At 47.5% G+C, this 22,650-nt stretch overlaps 2 protein-coding genes across 14 annotated transcripts in view; one reads left to right on the plus strand and one right to left on the minus strand.

The window, feature by feature from the left end:
• The window catches only part of TCTN1 (tectonic family member 1), a 29,137-nt gene extending 17,371 nt beyond the window's left edge, over positions 1–11,766 (plus strand). The window contains exons 8-15 of one of the 4 annotated variants that reach the window (XM_086681666.1): positions 4,210–4,344; positions 4,882–5,007; positions 5,397–5,482; positions 6,023–6,163; positions 7,322–7,484; positions 9,726–9,851; positions 10,673–10,817; positions 11,678–11,766. In XM_086681666.1, the coding sequence (XP_086537792.1) occupies positions 4,210–4,344; positions 4,882–5,007; positions 5,397–5,482; positions 6,023–6,163; positions 7,322–7,484; positions 9,726–9,851; positions 10,673–10,816 (921 nt within the window). In that variant the 3' untranslated portion in view covers position 10,817; positions 11,678–11,766. Of the gene's footprint in view, positions 1–4,209; positions 4,345–4,881; positions 5,008–5,396; positions 5,483–6,022; positions 6,164–7,321; positions 7,485–9,725; positions 9,852–10,672 lie in introns of all 4 variants that reach the window. The other 3 variants (XM_086681668.1, XM_025933352.2, XM_086681667.1) reach the window with 3 other exon arrangements.
• Positions 10,335–22,650, minus strand: part of HVCN1 (hydrogen voltage gated channel 1) — a 37,027-nt gene continuing 24,711 nt past the window's right edge. For all 10 annotated transcript variants that reach the window (XM_086681669.1, XM_086681671.1, XM_086681674.1 and 7 more), the window contains 5 exons: positions 22,085–22,366; positions 17,483–17,581; positions 14,864–15,095; positions 12,502–12,614; positions 10,335–12,149 (listed from right to left, as the gene is read on the minus strand). In XM_086681669.1, the coding sequence (XP_086537795.1) occupies positions 12,084–12,149; positions 12,502–12,614; positions 14,864–15,095; positions 17,483–17,581; positions 22,085–22,366 (792 nt within the window). In that variant the 3' untranslated portion in view covers positions 10,335–12,083. The remainder of the gene's footprint in view (positions 12,150–12,501; positions 12,615–14,863; positions 15,096–17,482; positions 17,582–22,084; positions 22,367–22,650) is intronic.

Below are 22,650 nucleotides of genomic sequence, written 5' to 3' on the forward strand. Positions count from 1 at the left end.
CCTTTGAAATGAATACACTTATGATTAGAAGGGTACCTTACTGCCAATAACAAAAACATTTGCCAAAAGGCAAACAGAAATGAAATAGGGAAACTCCTTATTAGAGGACCTTTTTGTAATTACAGATTTTGAAAATTTGTAAAATTTTGAAAAATACAAAATTTTCAAAACCCCTGTTTTCATAGTTTGCACCTTTTCATATTTAAATGGTTTAGCTATGTTATTGACAGTGGGTTCACACCCATTGGCTTCTGTGCTTTCCAGGCATCCCTTTAGGTCTTCTTGGTCTCCTGTCAGGAGAGCTGGTTAGCTACCAGGATGCTGTCTGTCCATCTGTCTGGGGTAGAAGGTAGAAACAGTGAATGGTCCTGTGAATGTCCACACTTGTGTAGGAGCTGAACCCTCTTGGTATAGCTTCAGGGGTTGAGGTATGGGTGTCGATTCTGTCCGACCCCACTCCAGAGGCTCTGTCAGGCTGTGGTCGGGAGGCCAAGGTTTTCTCGTGGGTATGTTAGAGCAAAGGAACATGGATCTACCCCTTATTTTTGGGTCTGCACCCTGTGCCTGTGAATACAGTTCCCAAGGAGGACCAAGTTGATGGCCTTGTCATGGTCTCCCACCAAAGCTCATGGAATTGGTTGACCTTGGTTCAAAATTCAACTTCGCCATTATTTTCTCATATGACATATGCCTCACTCTCCCCAGTTGTTGAGCAGATGGTAAGTGTGTGCCCCAGAGAAGGTGTAAGGCTTGAGTGGGAGAATGCACATAGGTACTCTGCACAGTGTCTGGTGCCCAGGGAGCACTTGGGACAGTGATACCTACTGTAATTGATTTCGTTAAGTCTCTAGACACAAATGTGTTTGAGGTAGACATTTGAAAGGAAATAGTCATGTGATTTTGGACTTCACACTTCTGTGTGTAGGCCTGGATTTCCTCATCTGTGAAGGTGTTTTCAAACTTGTTCAGAGTTTTTCAAATGTGATCTTTAGCAGAACTCTCCCTACTGTGTTAAGTTGGATTGAATCCAAAGCCCCTGGTTGGAGCAGGGGTGGGGCCCAGAGCTCTCCACCTGCCTGGCCTCTCCATCTCTCTCCTGTTTAGTCCTTCTGAGGAACCTATGGCTCCCAAGAACCCAGTTTGAAAACCATACAATAGACTAGCTTTCAAATACCTCAAATCAAAGTGCTTTGATTCTACCATTCAAAACGTGAACGGTCTGTGGGGACAGAGATCCTGTCCATCTTGTTCATGACATATCCATAGTAGTAAGCTGGTGCCTAGTATGTACTGGGTACTCAGTGGGTTACGTGTTAATTGAATCAGTGCCTAGGGGATTGGTTCAATCAAGCAGGGAAGACCTAGTGTGAGGATGACGGGTGTTATGGGAAGGGGCGTGCTGCGTGCTGAACACTGTTCTCATTCCTGTGCACGTCTGAAGTCCATTAGTCTGTTCGTCTCGGCAGTCCTGGGAGTAGGGCCTGTTGTCACTCCCTGGCACATGAGTTACAGAGCAGTTGAATTAGCTTGCTCAAGGCTGCCCAGTGGGGAAGTGGCAGAGCTGGGATAGGAATCTCCAAAGACCTAACTCTCAACCACAACACTGGACAAGCTATACTGTGTGCCAGGCTCCCAGTTACAAGCTTCACACACATTCCTTCTCTGCCTCCTATGGCCATGCAGGCAGGAAGTGGCACTGGGACTTAGAACTCAGATTTGTGTGATACCAAAGCTTGTGCTCTAAAGGACAAATATATCAACTAATATCAGAGATTGTTTATAAAGATTTTTAAAAAGCAACTTCCAAGATTTGTTAGAGGATCAGGAGTATAAAAATTGGATCTAGGCTCCCCGTTAGGCTTGCCTGGAATCGTTGTTAATATCTATTGAACCATCAATGAAAGATTAAGTTACGGCACTATATTTCCACTGTTACGTATGCTTTAGTTCTTTGCCACAGGGTATAGCTTGGGGGTGGGATAGGACCGAATAGGACATTCAGGAAACCAGAGTAGCCCCACCATTTTCATTCTGTGACTATTCCAGTGGCTGTTGCCAGACCAGTCTTTCCGAAGCTTGTCTAACCTGGGCCCTTCGGTTTTTGCCAACTACGTCTGTATACCACCGGAATGGCTCCATCACAGGCTGGTGTGGAAGGGTGTGCGCGTTCTTAGAACCCAGGATTCGTGCTGAACCAGGGATCAGTAGGTTCAGCTAAAGAGATCCAGAGTTGTCTTTTGAGGATGTAAACTGAGGAGTTCATTAACTCATAGCAAGGGACTCCCTATGTAGGTCTTACGTGGATTGGTGGGCTTGTTATGCAGAGGGTGTTGTGGTGCTTGGTGGTGCCCTTTTGCCACTGTTGTCACATGACAGCTTGTCTTTGCTTCCAAACCCTGTCATGTTCCTAGAGGTTTGACTTATAAGGACAGTTACAGTCCTTTTGGTCATGGGAGCAGATGTGTAACAACTGCTTATTTATCTGTAAAATGACAGCTTAAATACCTAGTAATTTTGAATTATAAACAGCATGGTACATGATTGAGGGCAAAGTTCAAAGCAATATAAACAACTAGATACAAGTTAGATTCCTTCCTAAACAGTGATTTCTGAGTACTGACATTTAAAGCAAACATCAGATTTGTCACATGGTATGAAGAGGCCCAACTCCCTAGAGGGTTGAGCCATTTAAAGGATTGCTTGCTGCTTGTTGTTCTGCTGGCTGTGGCCATAAATGAAAAATGTCCTTTATTTTTTAAAACAATGTTATTTATTTTGAGGGAGGGAGAGAGAGAGGAGCACGCAAGCAGGGGAGGGGCAGAGAGAGAGGGAGAGAGAGAATCCCAAGCAGGTTCCATGCTGTCAGCGTCCAGAGCCTGACACGGGGTTTGAACCGACACATGGTGAGATCATGACCTGAACCAAAGTCAAGCGTCGGACACTCCACCGACTGAGTACCCAGGTGCCCCATGAAAAATGTCCTTTAATAGCATTGGGTTAAGCAGAGCTTCCTGATTCTGCTTGAAAGATTTATCTGTCTCTGTTTTCTCTTACCATGATCCCACCACTGTGTGTGTGTGTGTGTGTGTGTGTGTGTGTGTAAGGGTGTGTGTAGAAGTTGGGTGTGAAGTGGGCCAAGGGTGTATTCAGGGAGGGTGTGGGGGTATAGGGAGCTTTGTTCTGTGCAGAATGTGCTCGTGTGTACAGAATGAGTGCATTTACTGGTAGGAGCTGTGCTCTGGAGGTGAATATAGGTGAATGTGAGATACAATTCACATACCATAAAACTCACCATTTTTAAGTGTGCGATTTGTGCAGTTTTTAGTATATTCACAAGGTTGTGTAACCATCACCACTACCTAATTCCAGAACATTTTTTAATTAATTTAAAGTGTTTATTTTTGAGAGTGAGAGAGAGAGAGCGAGCGTGCGCGCGCATGTTGCGGAGGGGCAAAGAGAGAGGAGACGGGATCCGAAGCAGGCTCCAGCAAGCCCGAAGTGGAGCTTGAACTAACGAAATGTGAGATCGTGACATGAGCTGAAGTCAGACGTTCAACCAACTGAGCCACCCAGAACATTTTCATCACCTCAGAAAGAACCCCTGTGCTCATTAGCAGGCACTCCTCATTCTTCTCTAATCCTCTCCGTCAACCCCTAGGCAACCACTAATCTACTTTCTGTCACTGTGGATTTGCCTGTTCTGGACATTTCCGATAAATGGGATCATGTAATATGTGACCTTTTGTGTCTGGCTTCTTTCACTTAGCATCATGTTTTCAAAATTCATCTATGTTGTGGAATGAATCAGCACTTCATTCCATTTTATGGATGAATAATATTCTTTTGTATGGCCATACTACATTTTTCCATTTATCAGTTGATGGATCATTGCACTGTTTTCAGTTTTTGGCTGTTAGGAATGCTGCTGTGAACATTTGTGTACAAGTTTTTGTGTGAACGTAGATTTTCGGAGATAACCACTTTGAAAGATTTGGTAATATCCTTCTCTAGTATTTTCTGTGTAAATATATCTACATATAAGCAAATGTATTTTTGCAAGTGTGGAACTATAATATGCATACTGTTGTGTGGCATGCTTTTCTCTGCTTGGCAGTCTGTCGGCGGAGTTTGTCTCCAGTTTTTCGTTACTGTAACCGATTCATCTCTATTGGACGGTGTCCTCAGTGAGCCATCTCCTTTACTTGGCAGATCCCTATCACTGTTCAGTCCATCCTCATGGAGTCTCTGAATAAAACGCTAGCCCGACTGGAGGACACAGATGTACTGAACCAGACTCTTGTTGAGGCTGGGGACGTTAAAATCTGCACTAACGTTGTTCTTGAGGTAGGTGCCCAGCTTGGCTTTGAAAGCAGAGTCTGTGTGGCAGACCCAGGCTGCATGGCCCCGAGGGAGGACCTGGACGCCCTTCAGAGGGGGCTCTGGCCCATTCTGATGTGTTGGTTTTCTTGGCTTGCCCTCCTGCTTGCCTTCATGCTCTGTCATTAGAGGATGCTTCTTTAGGGTCTCTGAAAGAATCACGTGTGGTTTTTCTCCACAAACCTAGTGACTTTCAAGAATATACCAAAATTTGTTGTCGTTGCTGTTGTTTTACCACATTTCCCCTGCGGAGATGGACTGATCACGATCTGCTCAAACCTGCTGATTTGGAATACACGTAACTCGGTACAGAGAGGCTCAGATGACGCTGTCAGCTGGGGGTGGTGAGGCAACTCGTCCTGAAGTCTGATGAGCCAGGACAGAAAAGCTTCCATGAATAGAGAAATGGGAAAGGACTTGCCTTCTATATGTATTTTGAATTATTAATACAGCTACAGAAATGCAACAGGAACAGGTGGATTTGGAGTATCGTTTTGTTTTTAGGTCAAGTACAGCCTCACATATACAGATGCAGGGGAAATAACCAAAGCTGATCTCTCTCTCCTTCTGGGGACAGTGAGCAGTGCAATGCTTCCACTTGAGCAAAAGTTTGAAATTCGTTTCATTCAGGTAGGTTTGATCAATTTTGTACACATATTTAATTGCAAATAAAAAGAAACCATAACTTCTTAGGGGAAAAGGTATCCCAATTTAGAAGTATTACCATCTATCCATTTGTACTAAACGAAGGGTTTATGTCGCATGTATTTGTGAGGAAATCAGGCAGAGTCCTTGTATCTTATCCTTTCTGGGAGTAAGATTTTCTTCCATGTGAGCTTGTTCTTTTATAGAATGATCTACTCCTACACTCAGCAGATATATTTATAGTTCTGAGTAGGGGGGAGGAATTCTTTTATTGGTTGGAAATCCTAGATTTCACTGTGAAAAGCATTTTATTTTCACCCTATTTCCTTATTAAATTAAGAATTATTTGGGGGCATTTCTTCTTTGTCTTTCAGCAAAATACAAAGCCGGTTCCTCTCAGTGGAAACCCTGGTTATGTTGTAGGGCTCCCATTAGCTGCTGGATTTCAGCCTCAGAAGGGATATCCTTTTTGGTTCTGTAGACAAGGTTGATTTCCCTGTCCACTTGTGTGTGTCGCTCTTCTCTTTATTGCTGAGAGTCCTGTGAGCTGGAGACTAGTTCTGGCCAGGACTTCTCTGGTTGGCTCTGGTGGGTGGTGGGTCTGGCCGCAGAGCATGTGAGGTACGTGGGGTGGTTGGGGGTGAAACAGCGTGACCCTGGAAAACGTGTTTTATAGCGAAAATCTTAAGACAGAAAAGTTGACAGACTTTTAGATATATTTAATTGCATACTTAAACAGAGACTCTTAAACACATTTAGTGATTTTGAAAAATTGGAAATATTTTAAAGGAGGAACGGTTTCTGAGGATTTTCTTTCTGAGGATCTCCTAATCAAGGAGAATAGAACCGTTTTTTGCTCTGTCCCAGGAAATAACTGTCAAAATTGCAGATGCCTAGAGAAGGGATATTTGGGTTTCACTTCATGTCACACATGTGTCACTGTCTCCTGAAAATCGGACTGCGTTTGTACTGGGTGATTGTCCCTTAACTTTCTGTGAATATCTGGGATTATTCAGACCATGAACAGATATGGACAACTTACTATTCTTCGAAGCACAGCGGAGAAAGACTGCTTAGCACTCGAGGGGATCCGGACCCCAGTGTTATTTGGTTATGATATGCAATCTGGCTGTAAGCTAAGGTAAGAGAGAAACTTGTTTCTCTTGTGTTGATCAAACTTGTGTTGATCAGAAAACAAGACATTCCTACTCTTCCCCCATCTCAGTCGAACCTCCCCATCAGCCTGCAAGCGCATGTGAAAGCCACAGTGTGACCTGTTGGCACTAGTGACAGTACCTTTGTTTTCTAATTTTAGTTTTCACAGCCATACACCATTTGTCATGATTCAAAGGAAAATTGTTTAGATCATTTTTCTTATCAGATGTGGCAGAGTAAAAATCTCAAGGCTTTTGGAGATTTGGTTTTAAGGTTGCATACATAGCATCTGCGTTCACAACAAAAAAAACAAAAAAACAAAAAAAGCTGTCCCTGAAAGTCCTTTCTGTATTTCTGAAATTTAATTTACATAGTGCAACAAGCCCATTGAGAGGAAGCCTGCATGTGATCTCTGTTTTTACCGTGTTAACATCAAACATACATATAACGTAAAAGGTCAGCTCCGCATGGCCTACCCTCATTTCCCCCCTCTGCAGGCAATCTCTTGAAGTTCCTATAGCTGAGCTTTTGGAAACTTACTCCCAAATCTGTGAATAACCTTTATGTAATGCTGCTTCTTGATATTTTGGTCTTATGAATTATTGAGTCCCCACTATGGAAGACCAAGATTTGGCTCTTACCCCTTTCTTCTCCTACCCTACACTTCCCATCCCTACCTCCCCTCAGGGTAATTATAGCATTGTTTTGGTTAGACCAACACATTCCATTTCCATTATTGGTTCTGATCACTTTAGACCAGTATTTCTCTGAGGGAGTTTCAGGGACTACATTTCCACAAGAGTCAGTAGGGGTATGTCTGTGGTCCAATCAATATGTTTGAGCAACACCAAACTAAATTTAAAAACATGATTCCTTACTGTAAGGAGAGCCTCTAATATGCCAGTGTGCTTCAGGAGGGATGTGGGCATGCAATATTTCCCAAACTTTTGGCCATGGAAACTCTGCTTGGACAGAGCTAACCGAGGTTTCTCAGAGTTAGAGACAGTTTGGCTTCTGTCAAATGATGGGTTTGGAGTGAGAAAATAAAAATAAACTGGAGAGGGCACGTGTGTTGTTGAGCCGGTGAAAACTGTTGGAATGAACAACAGCCTCATTGCATCAACCTCTTCTTCCTTCCCACGAGACTGACCAAAGCCATCACGTGTCAGCTTGCAGTGCAGAAAGTGAAGAGCCTCCTGAAGGGCCATGGCTTCCCGGATTATGTGGCCCCTTTTGGAAATTCCCGGGCCCAGGATGTGCTGGACTGGGTACCCATCCACTTCATCAGCCAGGCGCCCCACATGAAGGTAAAGGGGAAGCGGAAGGCCGTACCTGTGCGCGAGTGGTCTCTCCTATTCCCACTGCTCCCCCTCCCCCGTGGGGAGGCAGGGGAGCTGTTAAGGAGATGGATGGCTCTGGGCCGGAGCCCAGGCTTTGCTGTCAGATGGGCCTGGGTCTTGAAAACTGTTTTTGCCCCTCGTTAGCGCTCTTGCCTTTGAGGGTTTGAGCCTGTTTCCTCATCTGTGAAACAGGGAGTGAGGGCTACAGTGTCAGCCACACGGGGTGGTACAGTTAAATGAGGGACATTCGTGGTGCCTAGTGGCCGCTCCAAACGTGGAAACTACCACCCATCACCATCCTGACTTCCTACGATCACTGCTGGTGTGACATGAGGCATCGTGACAGGACAGGGGAGTATGACATGGACTGTCACAGAAAGACTCCTCCTGTCCACATCGCTGTCCCATCTCTCGTTCCCAGGTCTATAAAGGCAGCCCACACGTGAGAGCTTTCAGTTCCAAAGTTCCCTGAAGAGTTTAATGGAACTTGACATGCTACAGAGAGGTTCCTGATCACATGTGATTGCTCTGCCCACCTTTTTCTTTTGTCTCAGCCGTCAGAGCGTGGGCTGGTCCCCATCACCGGAGGCGTGCTCTCCATCTTATCCTTTAATTGCCCAGCGTTTGCTTGTGGCAGCTTCTCGGGCCTCTCATTATCTGCTTAGCGTATTTATAGCATGGGGACAAAGGGGCTGAGGACTAGCTCTCTAGCTCTGATCCGGCCCTCCTCCTGAGTCCCCGGCAGAGACCCATGATTACTCAGTCCCTGCTGTTCAGCTGCTATGTCTTGGCTCGGGTCTGCCACCTCAGAGCGAGGCAAATTGCTTCTGGCTTCTGGCAGTTGGGTTGAGACATCCAGTTATTAGGACCCCTCAGAGGGGAAAACAGGTTGGGAGGAGAGGCAGTGCAGACATTAGCGTTTTCAGGGTTTTGCTGGTCCAGGGAGCTCAGAGAGCCTGGAGTGGGTTTTGTACTCCCCTTCCAGGAAACTCCAGTAGCAGACATGAGAGCTTGTGCTAATAAGCTCAGTTTCTGCCAGTGGTGTATCGCATCTTCTAATAACAGGATAGTCACAGGGATTTTTTTGCCTGCAAACTTCTTAAAAGGCAGTTCCAAGCTAAGGAGTTCACCAGTGCCTTTTTGGCAGGCACCAAATTTAGCAGGCTTGGTAGCTTTTCATGCCCTAAAGAGGCGTAGTTTTAAAAACTTGTTATTGTGGGGAAAATGTCAAACACACACACAGAAGTCGAGTATTACAATGGAATCCCTTCTACCGGTCAAGCAGCTTCAGTGGTTATCACATTTGCCAACAAACCAGATGTAAAGGCAAGAAAAAGGTTGGGAGGCTGTTGGCCTGTTCTGCCCGGGGGCAGAGGCCTCAGGAGGCGCAACTGTGGGAGCAATGCTCTCAGTCCACAGGAGACTTAGTATCTTTGACAACTTACAGACTCATTTCTTTTTTTTTTTTTTAATTTTTTTTTTTTTTTTAACGTTTATTTATTTTTGAGACAGGGAGAGACAGAGCATGAACGGGGGAGGGTCAGAGAGAGAGGGAGACACAGAATCTGAAACAGGCTCCAGGCCCGAGCTGTCAGCACAGAGCCCTACGCGGGGCTCGAACTCACAGACCGTGAGATCATGACCTGAGCCGAAGTCGGACGCTTAACCGACTGAGCCACCCAGGCGCCCCTTACAGACTCATTTCTATACGTTCCTGTGTAACACCTTGATCGCCAACTGATGAGATTAAATAAATGGAAAGAGAGCAACTGCATTTCTTCCAGGTGTGTTCTGGAACGTGATCTGCAATTAGGTTTAATTTCTGTGAATAACCCCATCCTCTCTTCTCTCCCCACCCAATGCCAGTTTCTCCCCTAAAGAATCCCTGAGCTGAAGTTGGGGCATTTGAAGCCCCGTGTTCCAGTTTGGTGTTGGGATCTCCAGAACTTCCCAATACTGGCTGGTCTTTCTAGAAACGGGAGAGCACGGAAAAATGATGCTTTAGGTGTTAAAATATTTTTGGAGCACTGAGTACTTTAAAATATGTGCTCTCAGCTGTTTTCGTATGAACTTCTAGAGTCTATTCACTCTCTTGTTCAGAACATTTTGTAATATGCGAAACATTTTATAATTAAAACTGAACTGCAGATTAAGTTTGACATGAGGTTGTGTAATGTTCAGACTGGTGAATGGCATTTTGTTTTGCAGGATTCCTGCCAGCTCCCAGTGGCTTTGGTTATAGAAGTGAAGTGGACAAAGTACGGATCCTTACTGAACCCACAGGCTAAAATAGTTAATGTCACTGCAAATCTAATTGCATCCTCATTTCCCGAGGTACGTCTAACTTGAGTAGAAAGGTATTGGTTAAGGGGCCCCTGGGTGGCTTGGATGGGCGTCAAGACTCTTGATTGCAGCTCAGGTCACGATCCCAGGGTCATGGGATTGAGCCCTGTGTTGGGCTCCACGCTGAGTATGGAGCCTGCTTAAGATTCTCTCTCCTTTTGGGGCGCCTGGTTGGCGCAGTCGGTTAAGCACCCGACTTCAGCCAGGTCACGATCTCGCGGTCCGTGAGTTCGAGCCCCGCGTCGGGCTCTGGGCTGATGGCTCGGAGCCTGGAGCCTGTTTCCGATTCTGTGTCTCCCTCTCTCTCTGCCCCTCCCCCGTTCATGCTCTGTCTCTCTCTGTCCCAAAAATAAATAAAAAACGTTGAAAAAAAAATTTTTTAAAAAAAAGATTCTCCTTTTGCCCCTCCCACACTTTTCTCAAACAAACTTAAAAAAATCAAGGTATTGGTTAAGATGTAAGTCCAGACAAAACTCAAGTGTGATAATAAAATTTATTCTGTGAAAAAATTATTGAAATTTAAACACTTTAGCAGTCATTTAGTTAGAAAATTCTGACAACAGTTGAATTCACATTAGCGTTCTTGTTTAGATTTGATCCTTAAAATTCATTGAAAATTGAGTTGCGATTGACATTGATGGGGTAGGACAACCTGGGTAAAAGTGGTATCTTTCATCCAAGTTAGTGGCTGATGGGCCCTCCGCATACCTATGAGATGCACTGACCACGGTCACGTGCGGAAAAGAACGCAACATGTCCCATCTTTGTTAGCACGCTGGAAGGCAGGGCTTGCATCGCTCTTTTTATTACAGACCAACTCAGGAAATGAAAGAACGGTTCTTATTTCCACTGCGGTTACTTTTGTGGATGTGTCTGCACCTGCAGAGGCGGGCTTCAGGACTCGGCCAACCATCAATGCCAAGCTGCCGTTTAATTTCTTCTTCCCCTTTGTTTGACGTAAGTTTTTAATCAAGGAAATGACACCACACCTCTAGAATCAAGTGCTGTGGGGCGTGGGCTCCCTTGGAGACCTCCTGTGGTGTTACACCTCTGACCTGTGGGGTTGCCCTCAAACCACACATCTCCTCTCTCCGCTCACTTCCCTCCTTTTTCCTTTTGGAAATTCTACTTAGTGTGACCTTAGAATGGGGCACCGTCTGGTCTTGGTGATTTCCAGTACTGTTGGCACATAGGTCACGTGTGGAAAGCAAATTGCAGCTTTGGGAAGATGGTACAGGGGACAGACCCTGAGTAGCTCAGGCATCGAGGGTTCATCCAGTGTATTCATCCTCTGCTTCAACATGACTTATTTTAAAAATACTCAGTTTGTAGTCCAGGTTTTCTTTACTGGTCCCGTGGAAACGAATACAAAAATAGCAAAATTGTACAAAATCATTCAAGTAGAGCACAGGGCCTCATGAGGGAATCTTTCCCCGGTGTCACCTTCATTACATGGAGTCTTGGGTCTAATTGCTATTTCGGTGGCAGGCACTGGAGCTCTCCAACGGGTGGTTGTACGGAATACCACAGAGCAGTTCCTAGCAGTTGATGCTGGAAAGAATAGAGTAGGAGGTCCCGAGGGAAGGAGTTGCTTTTATACATTAATTGCACAGTAATTGAGAAAAAAGTTGTCAGGTGGCGGAACTGGGTAGAGCCAGTTAGAAGCTAGATGCGGCAGAGGAGGGGCTGGGTACCTGAGGACAACCTCCCTGGAGGAATATGCACCAAGAGGAGCTGTTGAGAACAGCTTGGGAAGAGAAGACTTTCTAGAATGGGCTGGTAGCTAAGGTAGCTTTCTTTTTTCCTTTGTCTTTCAGAATGCCCATATGAAAGAATGCACTGGTTCCTCAATATACACGCGAAATGTGAAAAGTACACTGATGAGATAAAATTTTATATACAACTAGTAGTTGTCCAGCTTCGTTCATTTTCAAGCAAAAGTGTCAACATGAGAGAATATAGTTTATGATACATGGTGACGTGGAGTGAGGACGGGATGGGAAGTTCTTGGTCACGCCAAGAAAGGAAGGGCAAGCCTTTCCCCCGCCTTCCCCCCTCCCCCTACCACCTGCCCACCCCGGAATCCAAGCTGGGTGGAGGTGAGGCAAAGGCATCGAACCAAACCTCTCCCCTAAACGGGCCCAGGAGAGGCAGCTGTCTTTCTCTCAGAGACACAAGCCCGTGGAAGCAGGGTCTTCTCTTTGGGGTGGAGCAGGTGCGCATCTAGTTGACCTCACCAAGAAGTCCGTGCTGTCTCAAGAGCTTGTTAAGTCTTTCAATTTCTTGTTCCTGTCATTACAAAAGCAGGCAAACAAGTCAGTTTACCTTCTGAGCCTCCCCAGAGATGTGGCGAGCATTCAGTGGGTCCCCCGGATGCACAGCCGAATGAATGCTACACTCCTACTGGAGTCTGCCAGTGGAGCCTGCCTCAGTCAGATGGGGTCCAGTGGGCGACTCCAGTGACAGGAGGTACTCAGAGGAGGGACACCTGACATAGCTCTGGGGAAGGAGGCGATGCCTAACCTGAGTCTGAAAGAACAAGGAAGACTTAGTCGAGGGCTGTGTCCGAGCAAGGGCCTGGCAGGGAGAAGTGCAGAACTGAAGGCAGACAGGTGGCATTTTCCCACAACTGTGGTCTTACCTTCTCAGAGCAGCTGAATTCAAGGTGTTGGATCTTGGCGGCCAACTGTATATTCATCTGTTTTAACCTCAGTAGTTGCCGTTCTGAACGTGTCTTAACGGAGATAATTATTCCTGTAAAATAATTAAGGGTCTCAGTGATATAGGTTTCTAGTTTAACCACTTGGAAAAAGCCCTGTATTATTTATAACTGTGTCCAGCTGGTGACAGCATGGTCAGTCCCTTAAAGACATCAGAACTAGGAGGGTCAGAGTTTATCTCTGAGCTACTCAGTACCCAGGTGCTCCCCAAATGAATATTCTTAAGGAACTTTAATCAGACCTGAACTGGCTCCTAAAGATTTCCCTTTAGCCCACATGGGCTAAGAAGTCCTTAATAGTCCCTGACCACGTGAGTGTTAAGCTCCTTAACACAGAGCGTGTTCATGACGGCGTGGCTTATTAGCACTCTACACAAAAGACACGAAAGTACATGGCTGGAAATGCTCAAGCTTGGCCTTGGAATTGTCACTGTCCTGACTTTCCGCCTCCCACAGCTATGGCCAATTCAGCTATCAGGCCATCAACAAAGCCTTGGCTGACAGGGGGGTCATCGGCCTTATCTGGTAGGCTCCCAAATGCCCATGCCACAGTGGGGACATGACCTCAAAAGACTGTGCAGCAACTGGGGATGCTCTGTGCCTTCCAACTAAGAGTGACCATGTGTGGACTCGGTAGCCATAGGTCGGGGAGCACCGGCCCCCGGTCCCCAGCATTCTTGATTGTCTGAATCCAGTTGAAGCTTGTGTTGCTTTCTCAGACCTTTCATGTCCTGCCCCTAAATTTGATAGCGATGCAATAGTGCGCATTATTAGGCAGTCCTGTGCCCTGCTACCATTTGGACCAAGAGAATGAACAGAGCTCAGGCTTTTGGTTTTATCTGTAAAAGCACATCTCACAATGGTGTGATAGGAGAGTAATGGGTAGTAACTATTCCGGAGTCATTCATAGTTTGTAATGGTTGATCCATTTCAATTGTGCTAACCTTTGCACAGAGTATTTCTGTTTGATGAATGAAATAATCAGCATAAGCGTATTCAGTAAAGTGGAAAACTTCCTTTATTTCCTTTGATGGAGCCCAAATTAATTTTTTTTTTTAATGTCTGCTTATTTTGTGAGAGAGAATGGGAGAGAGTCCCAAGCAAGTATCCTTGCTGTCAGTGCAGAGCCTGACACAGGGCTCAATCTCACAAACCGTGAGATCATGACCTGAGCCGAAATCAAGAGTCGGATGTTTAACCCACTCAGCCCCCCAAGTGAATATTCTTAATGAACTTTAATCAGATCTGAACTGGCTCCTAAAGCCTGTGGGAGCCCGCAGTGCCCACAGGCAGAGCCCCGCATCGGAGCAGATGTGACCCCTCACCGCCAGCACGGAAGGCCGGGGTGGGACTCGTTGCTGCCCAGTGAAGGAGCTGCACATCCTAGGACGGGCCTGCCTCACTCTCCTGGCATTGACCTACAGTCTGTCGGGCTGGACGCTTGTCTAGGGATTCCCAAGCCTGTCTGGACGCCCAGGTCACCTGGTAGCACTTCAAAAACAGACACCCCACGAGGGTCCACCCAGACGTCGCATCAGACTCTCCACTGAAAAAACAAGAGCCCTGAAGGGGATTCTGGTGCAGTGGGTCTACAGACAGGCTTCAGAACAACCCTGACTCGTTCAGGGAGAGCTGAACCAGTTGGTGATCACTGTGTCCACCCAATAACAGCACAAACATGGCTTCTCTGAAACAGCCTCCCTGCACCAACAGGGTGTGTATGAGGAATATGGTAGAGCATTCTTTCCCCAAGCGTGTTCTCTAGAGCCAAAGTCTGCGTCATGTTAAGAGGTGTTATCTCCCCCCAAACTGTCCAGTTTGTCAGTTTGGGAAACAGTTCTCAAAGTCTTCCTCATGTTAACAAGTGCTGTGACTTCCTCAAAGGGCCAGAATCTAGGGTGCAGCGTTTGTCAGCTTACTTGCACCCCTTCTGGATGGTACCCCTCCCAGTGGGTGGGGTGCGGTGGAACAATCTTCGGGAAAACACCAAACAACAAAGGTGCTCTGGGGACCAAGCTGTAGGGACCAAGGAGGCATTCGTCTGACCCCTTCTATAAATATCTTCTAATTATCATGAAAACAAGGCCTACAGGAGAAATGTGGTTCCTCTTTGAGCATGTGACGCCGTGTCGATTTGTAGCCACAGAGGCTACAAACTCAGGTCACCCCCTTTTTCCCTAGAAAATGCTAGCCAGAAGGAGGAGGAACCATGGCCTCTGGGTCCACTCTCAGGCTGTGCCCACCCTCCAATTCCCTCTGCAGCCCGGGAGTGCAGGGAACATACCGTTGATGATCCGGGCCACCCGCCACAGCCGGAGCAGAATCAGTAGGCCAAGAGCCTCAAACTGGTGCTCATGGAACAGGAGGACGATGTCAAGGATAAAGGAAATCACCACCACGATGGTGTCCAGGATTTCAAACTTGTGGTGAAAGAACTCCAAGCGGAAGACATATAATTTTAGAAAAATCTCCATCATAAAGAAGGTCAAGATGGCAATGCTCATGCAGTGAAACACCTGGAGAGGACAGAGGCAGCACAGTGAGTGCAGATCCAGGGCTGGTCACAGGCTGGGGCAGGGCACACAGACGAGCTGGCCTTGAGTGCACCTGCCCGGGCACCGGAGAGTGAACTCATTGATTTGACCCCAAACTCCACGGGCTCAGTTCTTGGCCTGGGAATACGGCCGGAACACCACAGACCGGGGCTCTGCCCTGCCTGCCCTCTGACAGGCACTTGGGCAATGGCAGGATTTGAAAACCATGTCCTTTGGCCCGGTGACTCCAATGCTAGGAATCTATCCTACAGCCAAGCTGACACGTGCACAAAGGCATGTTGTAGGGATATTCGCTGCAGCATCATTTACAGACAAAAGATCTTCTATATTCTTTGCAGTATAGAAATATTAGAGGGCATCTGGCAGATGCATTATGGCACCTCCATATGGAGCACTGGGCAAAGGACCAAGGCTGACTCCTACGTACTGACGAGAAATGATCTCCCAGGTAGACGGTAACTGAAGAGGATTGCTAGATCTTTATTTATAAATACTACGTTTCCTTAAAGTAACCATTTCCATTCTAGGACAGGGAAAGTACAAACTCAGCTGGGACGTCGTCTTGCGCCAGAGAACAAGAAATGCTCAGAGCCTACGGAGTTATGTTAAAGAGATATAGTCAGTTTGAAGAGGCTCACAGTGACCAAATATGGGACAATTTGAACAGTGAACAGAAGGACTATGATTATCATACACTGAATACACCCAAAAAATCCATGAGTCCCCCATCGTGATATGTATACACACATGGGGGGAAAAGGAAAGCTCTTCTTTATATATATATATAAAAATTACCACCTACTAGATGTAAAATGAATGATGGAAATCTGAGTTCGCATCCCCCAATGTATTCACCGACTCAGATAGTGACCATCAGGTGGACGCTAATTGGAGAAGAGGATTTTTGCATGGCAGTCAAGTGTCACTGCAGATTATCTATAACTGAAAAGGGAAAGTGTCCCTGGACAGTGGAACAGCTCAGCAATTACTGCCTTAAGTGGTCTCAGTGAGGATCACCGGTAGCAATGTGCTGTGCTATAAAGAAAACACCCCACCAGCCAAGAACTCTTGCTAATTGTGCCTCCGGACCTCACCTATGGTGTACAGGGGATAGGGGAACAAGCTGGAAGGACCTCAGTGGAGACAGGCAAATCCAGAACACGGGACACTTAACAAGATGACTGGCTGGACTCCAAAAAGTCAGTGTCCTAAGGGGAAAAAATTAAAGGTGGGAGGACTCTTCTAGATTAAAAGAGCCTGTGGAGATATGACCGAGTATAATATCAGATGTCTGGATCCTAGTTTGAAAAAATAACAAAAACATTATAACAGATACTCTTGGGACAAATGAGGACATTTGAATATAAACTGGTTATTATAGAATCATTGATAACTTTTCAGGAATTGATAATATTGTGGCTCTATAGGAGAAAGACCTTTTTTTAAAATTTTATTAAAAAAATTTTTTAATGTTTATTTTGAGAGAAAAAGAGAGAACAGGGTGGGGGCAGAGAGGGGCAGAAGCAGGTTCCAGGCTCTGAACTGTCAACACAGAGCCCGATGCAAGGCTTGAACTCACAAGCTGTAAAATCATGACCTGAGCCGAAGTTGGACACTCAACCGACTGAGCCACCCAGGCGCCCCAAAAGGACCTTATACTTAAGCAAGTTGAAATATTTGTGTCCTAATGTCTAACTTACTTTCAAATGGTCAAAAATACATGGGTGTGTTTGTGGATATAGAGAAAGCAAATACAGCAAATGTTTATTTGCCATTTTTCATAATAAAAAGTTGAAGAAAAAGGCACAAGAGAGTGAGTACAGCAGGTATGTCCGTGATTAAGTTTAGAGAGAGAGGAAAAATATTCCAGAAGGACTCGGGCTGGCCACAGAATAAAAGCTAGCAGCTGTCTTGGGAAGGCTGGACAAACGTCTGGGGCTGGCTCAGGCAGCAGCTGTGAACTGGGGGATAAACAGTGGGCACATCTCCAACATGGGGACCACATCAGAATGTTGACAGGCAGAGAAATAGCTCATCTGCCCCTAAAGATGGGACAGTAGCCCTCTCTCGGTCAGATCCTCTAGAAGCAGCAGCAGGCTCCAGCTCTGCGGTCTAGCACCACTTGAGATTCGAGCCATCACACGAAATGAGAAGGTTTCTTGTTTGTAGTAAATGCTTATCTACAGTTTGGAAAGAAAGACATTTTCTCTGCTCGTTGGTTAAAAGCACCCAGTCAACCTACTCTGTTAAGGACTTGCGACTCCCAGGCGGGTGCCATCTGCCCCACTCTGCCCGCCTCAGGAAAGATAACAGAACTGAGCCGTATTAAAGGGCTGCTGACACACTACCTTGACGGCGTTCTTGTCAGCCTTGATGATCTTCAGGTCCAGAATGAGCTCAGCGAGCACCAGGAGGGCATCCAGAATGACCAGGCAAATGATGATAACCTGCAGACCAAGGGAAGGCGCAAGAAACATTAGGCCAGAAACATCTAGGGGAAACCATCCTGGGTAAAGATGCCAAGGATGGGAGGCCGCGGCCCACAGTCGAGCGCCTTCCAGGCCTGTTGCCTGCGCTGCCCCCCCCCCCCACCCGCTGGGAAGTGTCTGTCCCCCTGGAGCTTCTCTGTGTGGTTGAGTGACACTCTGTCACCACCAGTCTTCGTATTCATTCACTGTGTCTCAGCATCTCTCAAGCCAAACTGCCGATTCCTAGATGGCAAGAAAATGTTTTTTAAGTTTTAATTTTTCTGTTTCTGGAGATCTTCTTGCCAGGGTACGCCCAGAACAGATGTTCGGTAAATAATTAAAAAGATCTGTCTCACAGATCTGAGTCATGGAAGGCCTCCAGGGACTGCCTGCTTCAGGCAGCCAGATTACAGTGATGTCCACGGGACACACGAAATCGCTTCCGTCCAGAGCCGCGAATATTTGCCCAGCTCACGCGTGCTCGTTAGGGGGCCAAGGGCAGAGGGAGTCCTGGGTCTGCTGGGGACTGAAGAGAGTGGTGGGAGGAGGACCATCTTGTGGGCTCCGTGAGAGTGGGGTGCAGTGAGGGCGTGCTCTCACCAACGGGGGTGGGGGGGGCATGGTGACAGTGACGATGCTGGTGAGGCCTCTGTAATGGCAGGGTGGGGGTGACGGTGTCCGGCGGTGGAAATGGCAGCGATGGGAGGAGACCCAAAGGACGCCGTGTAACCCCTCTCTTCCCTCGGGAACTGTGGACCCTCCCTCGCCTCCCTCAGGGCCCTTCCTACATCCAACACTCCGGGGTAGATTCCACAAGTTCATCTGCCATTTTCTTGGCAGTGCCTGCAGTTTAGGGCTGGAACCCAACAGGCCTGTGTGAGGATGGACTAGTAAACCCTTTGACCATCTCAGCCCGTAGCTAATTATTTCAGTAATTACAGTGTTCAGTGACATGGTTTACTGTGAAAATTGCATGCCAAATTGCTCTGTAATGAAGTTTTCACACATATTCAAATTCAGTAGCTCAAAGATTCCAGCCTCTGGCAGGTTGTTTTTCCTTTTCTTTCTTTCTTCATCCTTGGTTTTATTTTAGAGCTGAAGGGATGTGAGAGCTTTGTCTGGTCTAAAACCAAGGCACAGAGACATTAAAAGCAGACTGAATATTCAGCTGTAAAACGGAAGCGGCACTGGCACACTACAGCATGAGTGATGGGGAAGACGCGACGCGGAGGAAGAAGCCGGGCGTCCAGACCACGCGTTGTCTGATTCCTTTCCTATGAAGTCCCGAACGGGCAAATCCATACAGACAGAAAGCAGATTAGTGGTCCCCGGGGGCCCGAGGGTTATTGTTTAATGGGTACTGGATCTCCTTTTGGGGTGATGAAAACATTCTGGAACTAGACCGTGGTGGGGGTGCCACAACACTGTGAATGTACAAAATGCCACTGAATTGTTCACTTTAAAATGATTAACTTTAGGGGCACCTGGCTGGTTCAGTCAAGTCAGGTAAGTGAATGACTCCTGATTTCGCCTCGGGTCACGATCTCACGGTTTGTAAGTTCGAGCCTCACATCGGGCTCTACACTGTGCCAGTGTGGAGCCTGCTCGGAAGTCTCTCTCTCCCTCTCTTTGTCCCTATCCCATGTGCACTCTCTCACTCTCTCTTAAAATAAATAATTGTAATAAAATGATTATGTGAATTTCTCTTCAATTAAAAAAGGTGAGACAGACCGAAGGTCATAAAAGTACAATGTCTGGGCTCCAATCCTGACCGCTGTGAAAAAATCCCCAGACCCTGAAACTGCCACTTCACAAGGCAGTGCTATTTCTGAGGGGAGTCATGTCACAAAGAGAAAAGCTGAGAATTCAGGGGAGCCGGTTAATTCCAAACCCAGATGGGGCAAAGACGGCCATGGTGAGAGCGAAGGCTATGGGGCCGCCAGCACCGGGCCGGCTCCTGCGTTGGCCTAGACCTTGGGCACGTCTCTCAAGTGTTAACTCCAAGCTTCAGCGTACTCTTGGAGAAAATGCGGTTGACCACATTTTACACCCTAGAATGACACAGGGAGCATTACATGAGGTAATGTGTGAAGGGTGCTTATAAGGCACAGGGCCCGGCTGTAGTGAGCAGGTAATAAAGTGAAGCTCCTTGACCTTCACAATTGTCCTCCCCAGCTCAGCCACCCTGTCCACCCATGGATTCCACAGAGGCCCAACACGCCCTATATTCTTTCCCTTGCTTGTACCATCCTGTGTGAGAAGTGATGGCAATTAACTATATACCTGGTCACCTAGGCTGCCTCAAACCACGGGAACAGGTAGAGAACGCATCCAAGAAAGGGATTCCAGAATCCTTTTGCATGCTGATTCTACCGGCAGAGATCAAACCCCTGCACTGGTATCCCCACTCCGCCGTGGTCTCCCTGAGCCTCTCTACAAATCCAGTTGTGTCACTCCCTCCCACCCACGCATTTAGACTTTCCATGGCTGCCCACTGCCCACAGGTGACCTTCCAGCACCTCCTCTCTTGCCAAGTTATCCCTTTACTTGCTACACGGAAGCCGATGTGGACCCTTCCCAATTCCCGGAATATGACAGGTCCTTTCCTATTTCGGCCCTTTGCAAACACAGTCCCTCTGCCTGGAAAGCTCCTCCCCTCCCCATTCACAGAGCTCAGCCCTGCCTAAGCTTCAGGTGTCAGGTGAAATGTCACCTCCTCCACTACATGTCTTATGACACCCAATCCTGGGTCATGTGGCTCCCTGCCCCCAGGATCGCCGGGAGCCCCCTTCTGTTTTCTTACAGAGGGCTTCCCTTCACTCATAACCAGCATCAGTCTGGGTGATGGTTCCTGGAGTGCCTGCCTCTCCACAGACTGTGGGTCCTTCAAGAATAAGGACAGGGACACATCTGCCATGCCTGCTGCTGTACCCCTGGCACGCAGTGTGTGCTTGAGAAGTGACTGTCAAGTGAATGACTAAGCATCTCTACTTCTGTTTCCACAGTCAGGCTTATCCAGTAGGAGTGTCCTTAGGGGTCCTGGCGCAGGGGGCCAGCCCTGTGCCCCCTCGGGAGGACCTCCCAGAGCTGGGAGGTCCAGGGTTTCCCTTGCAGCTGGAGGGAAACTGATGCCTTCCTTCTGCTCCTGAAATTGAGGGTTTGGGATTTCAACCCCAACAACTTAATACCACGTTTACTTTCCTGTCACAGCCGCAGAGGAAAGTGCTGAGCTGCAAGGCTTGTTGGGCTGTTTGGCCTGCTTCATTTCTCTAAGCTACGCAAGAATGAGAAAAAGACCAAAATTAAAAAAAATTTTTTTTTTTTTTTTCTATTTTACCCTGGAACAAAGTCAGTGATGGGAGAGGCAAGGGCTGTTTCTGCTTCCAGAAGGGAAGTCAGCTTTGGGAGGCGCTGGTTTATTTTGCTTTAGGAGGACACCAGCAACAGGGTCCCCAAAATGGCTCCATTACAGGACCTTGGGGGCTGCATGCTTCCTTAGTATCCCTGGGCCTCCCGAATTCTCCTGGGGCTCTCAGAACACGTTTCCAGACACTGCGGGGCCAGCCAGACCAGACTCGACCTGCGCTTGTCTTTCGAAGTCAGAAGATGCCAACAGACGCTTCGCTATTCTCTCAACTCCACATCTCCCTCTCATGTTCTCCCCTAACTGCACCCCGAGGTCAGCCGTGGGCTACACTATGCAGATCGCTCTACAGCATTAGAGACTGAAGCCCCCAGGGTGATGTGTCTGGGACACGGGACCCATCTTGGCTTTGTTCAACTCAGGGCACGCACTCAGTGTTTGCCGAATGAACGCAGGAACATCTTTTTCTGGCTCCAGTGTTTACCCTTCAGTTTACTTTTTGTGTATCATAAAATCTGCATAACCTAAAATCTACCATAAAACATTTGAATCATTTTTAAGTTGGCTTATAGTTCAGGGGCATTTAGCACGTTCACAGGGTGGTACAATCATCACCACTATGTAGTTCTGGAACGTTTTCATCACTCCAAATGGAAACCCGTATCCGGTAAGCAGCCCATTGCCATTCTACCCTCCCTCCAACTTGTTACCACCAATCTGCTGTCTGTCTCTACGGATTTGCCGATTTTGAACATTTCATATAAATGGAATCATACGCTCTGTGGTCTTTGTGTCTGGCTCCTTTCATGGAGTACCATGTTGTCAAGCCTCCTCCACTTTGTAGCAGGTGTCCGTGCCTCCTTCCTCCTCCTGGCCGAGCATGGACAGACTACATTTTGTTTATTCACTCATCAGGTGCTAGACCTTTAACTGACTTTGGATTGTGACTTATTTTATCCCTGACAACACGGGATCTGCCCAGTGCTGGACGGGGCACCTGACACACGGTTAGCATTCAGTAGGCATACAGTGGCAGAGACGGGCTCCCACCTTGGCCTCGTGACTCTTGGCTGACAGCTCTGCCCCACCCTGGGCATCTTGGGCCTCTGCCCACCTACCTGAAACCTGTGGGAGCTGAACAGCTTCCTCAATGTGGTCCTGAAGTCTAGGGGGGGCCTGGGCGCAGGGACAGGGGCCGCAGCCGGGTCGGCAGCTCTGCCCTCCTCACCGGAGGCAGGTGTTGGTGGCGGCTGTTCCTCCTCGTCCTCCTCATCCTCCTCATTCTCCCATTTCTTGTAGTTGATGTTCCAGGCATGGTAATCGTCCCCAACGACAGTGAAATGCTTCAAGAACTTGCTCATCCTCTCTGCCGGAGCCACTTTGGCCCTGCGGGAGCCAGCCTGAAGAGGGGGGACAGCGAGCAAGTTCAGGTGGGGGGGACGGCCCTCAGAGCCTGTCCAGGCCACTCAGACCCCACATTGCTCTGGCAGGGAGCAGGGTCCAGGCCGGGCCAGGCCGTGGGGGGGTGGGGGTGGGAAACAGCCCTGGCGTTCAGAGGACCGTGCAAGCAGAGACCGTGAGGTCACGGTGGTTTCTTGTGCTTTTATTTTTGGAATCCGGGGTCTCAGTGCCGATGAGGCAACAGGAAACCCCAGAACCCGTCAGGCCTGTCACTATGGTCTGG

Source organism: Puma concolor, chromosome D3 (genome assembly GCF_028749965.1).
Source record: "Puma concolor isolate L17-30 chromosome D3, mPumCon1.1.hap2, whole genome shotgun sequence".
In the NCBI taxonomy this organism is placed as follows: Eukaryota; Metazoa; Chordata; class Mammalia; order Carnivora; family Felidae; genus Puma; species Puma concolor.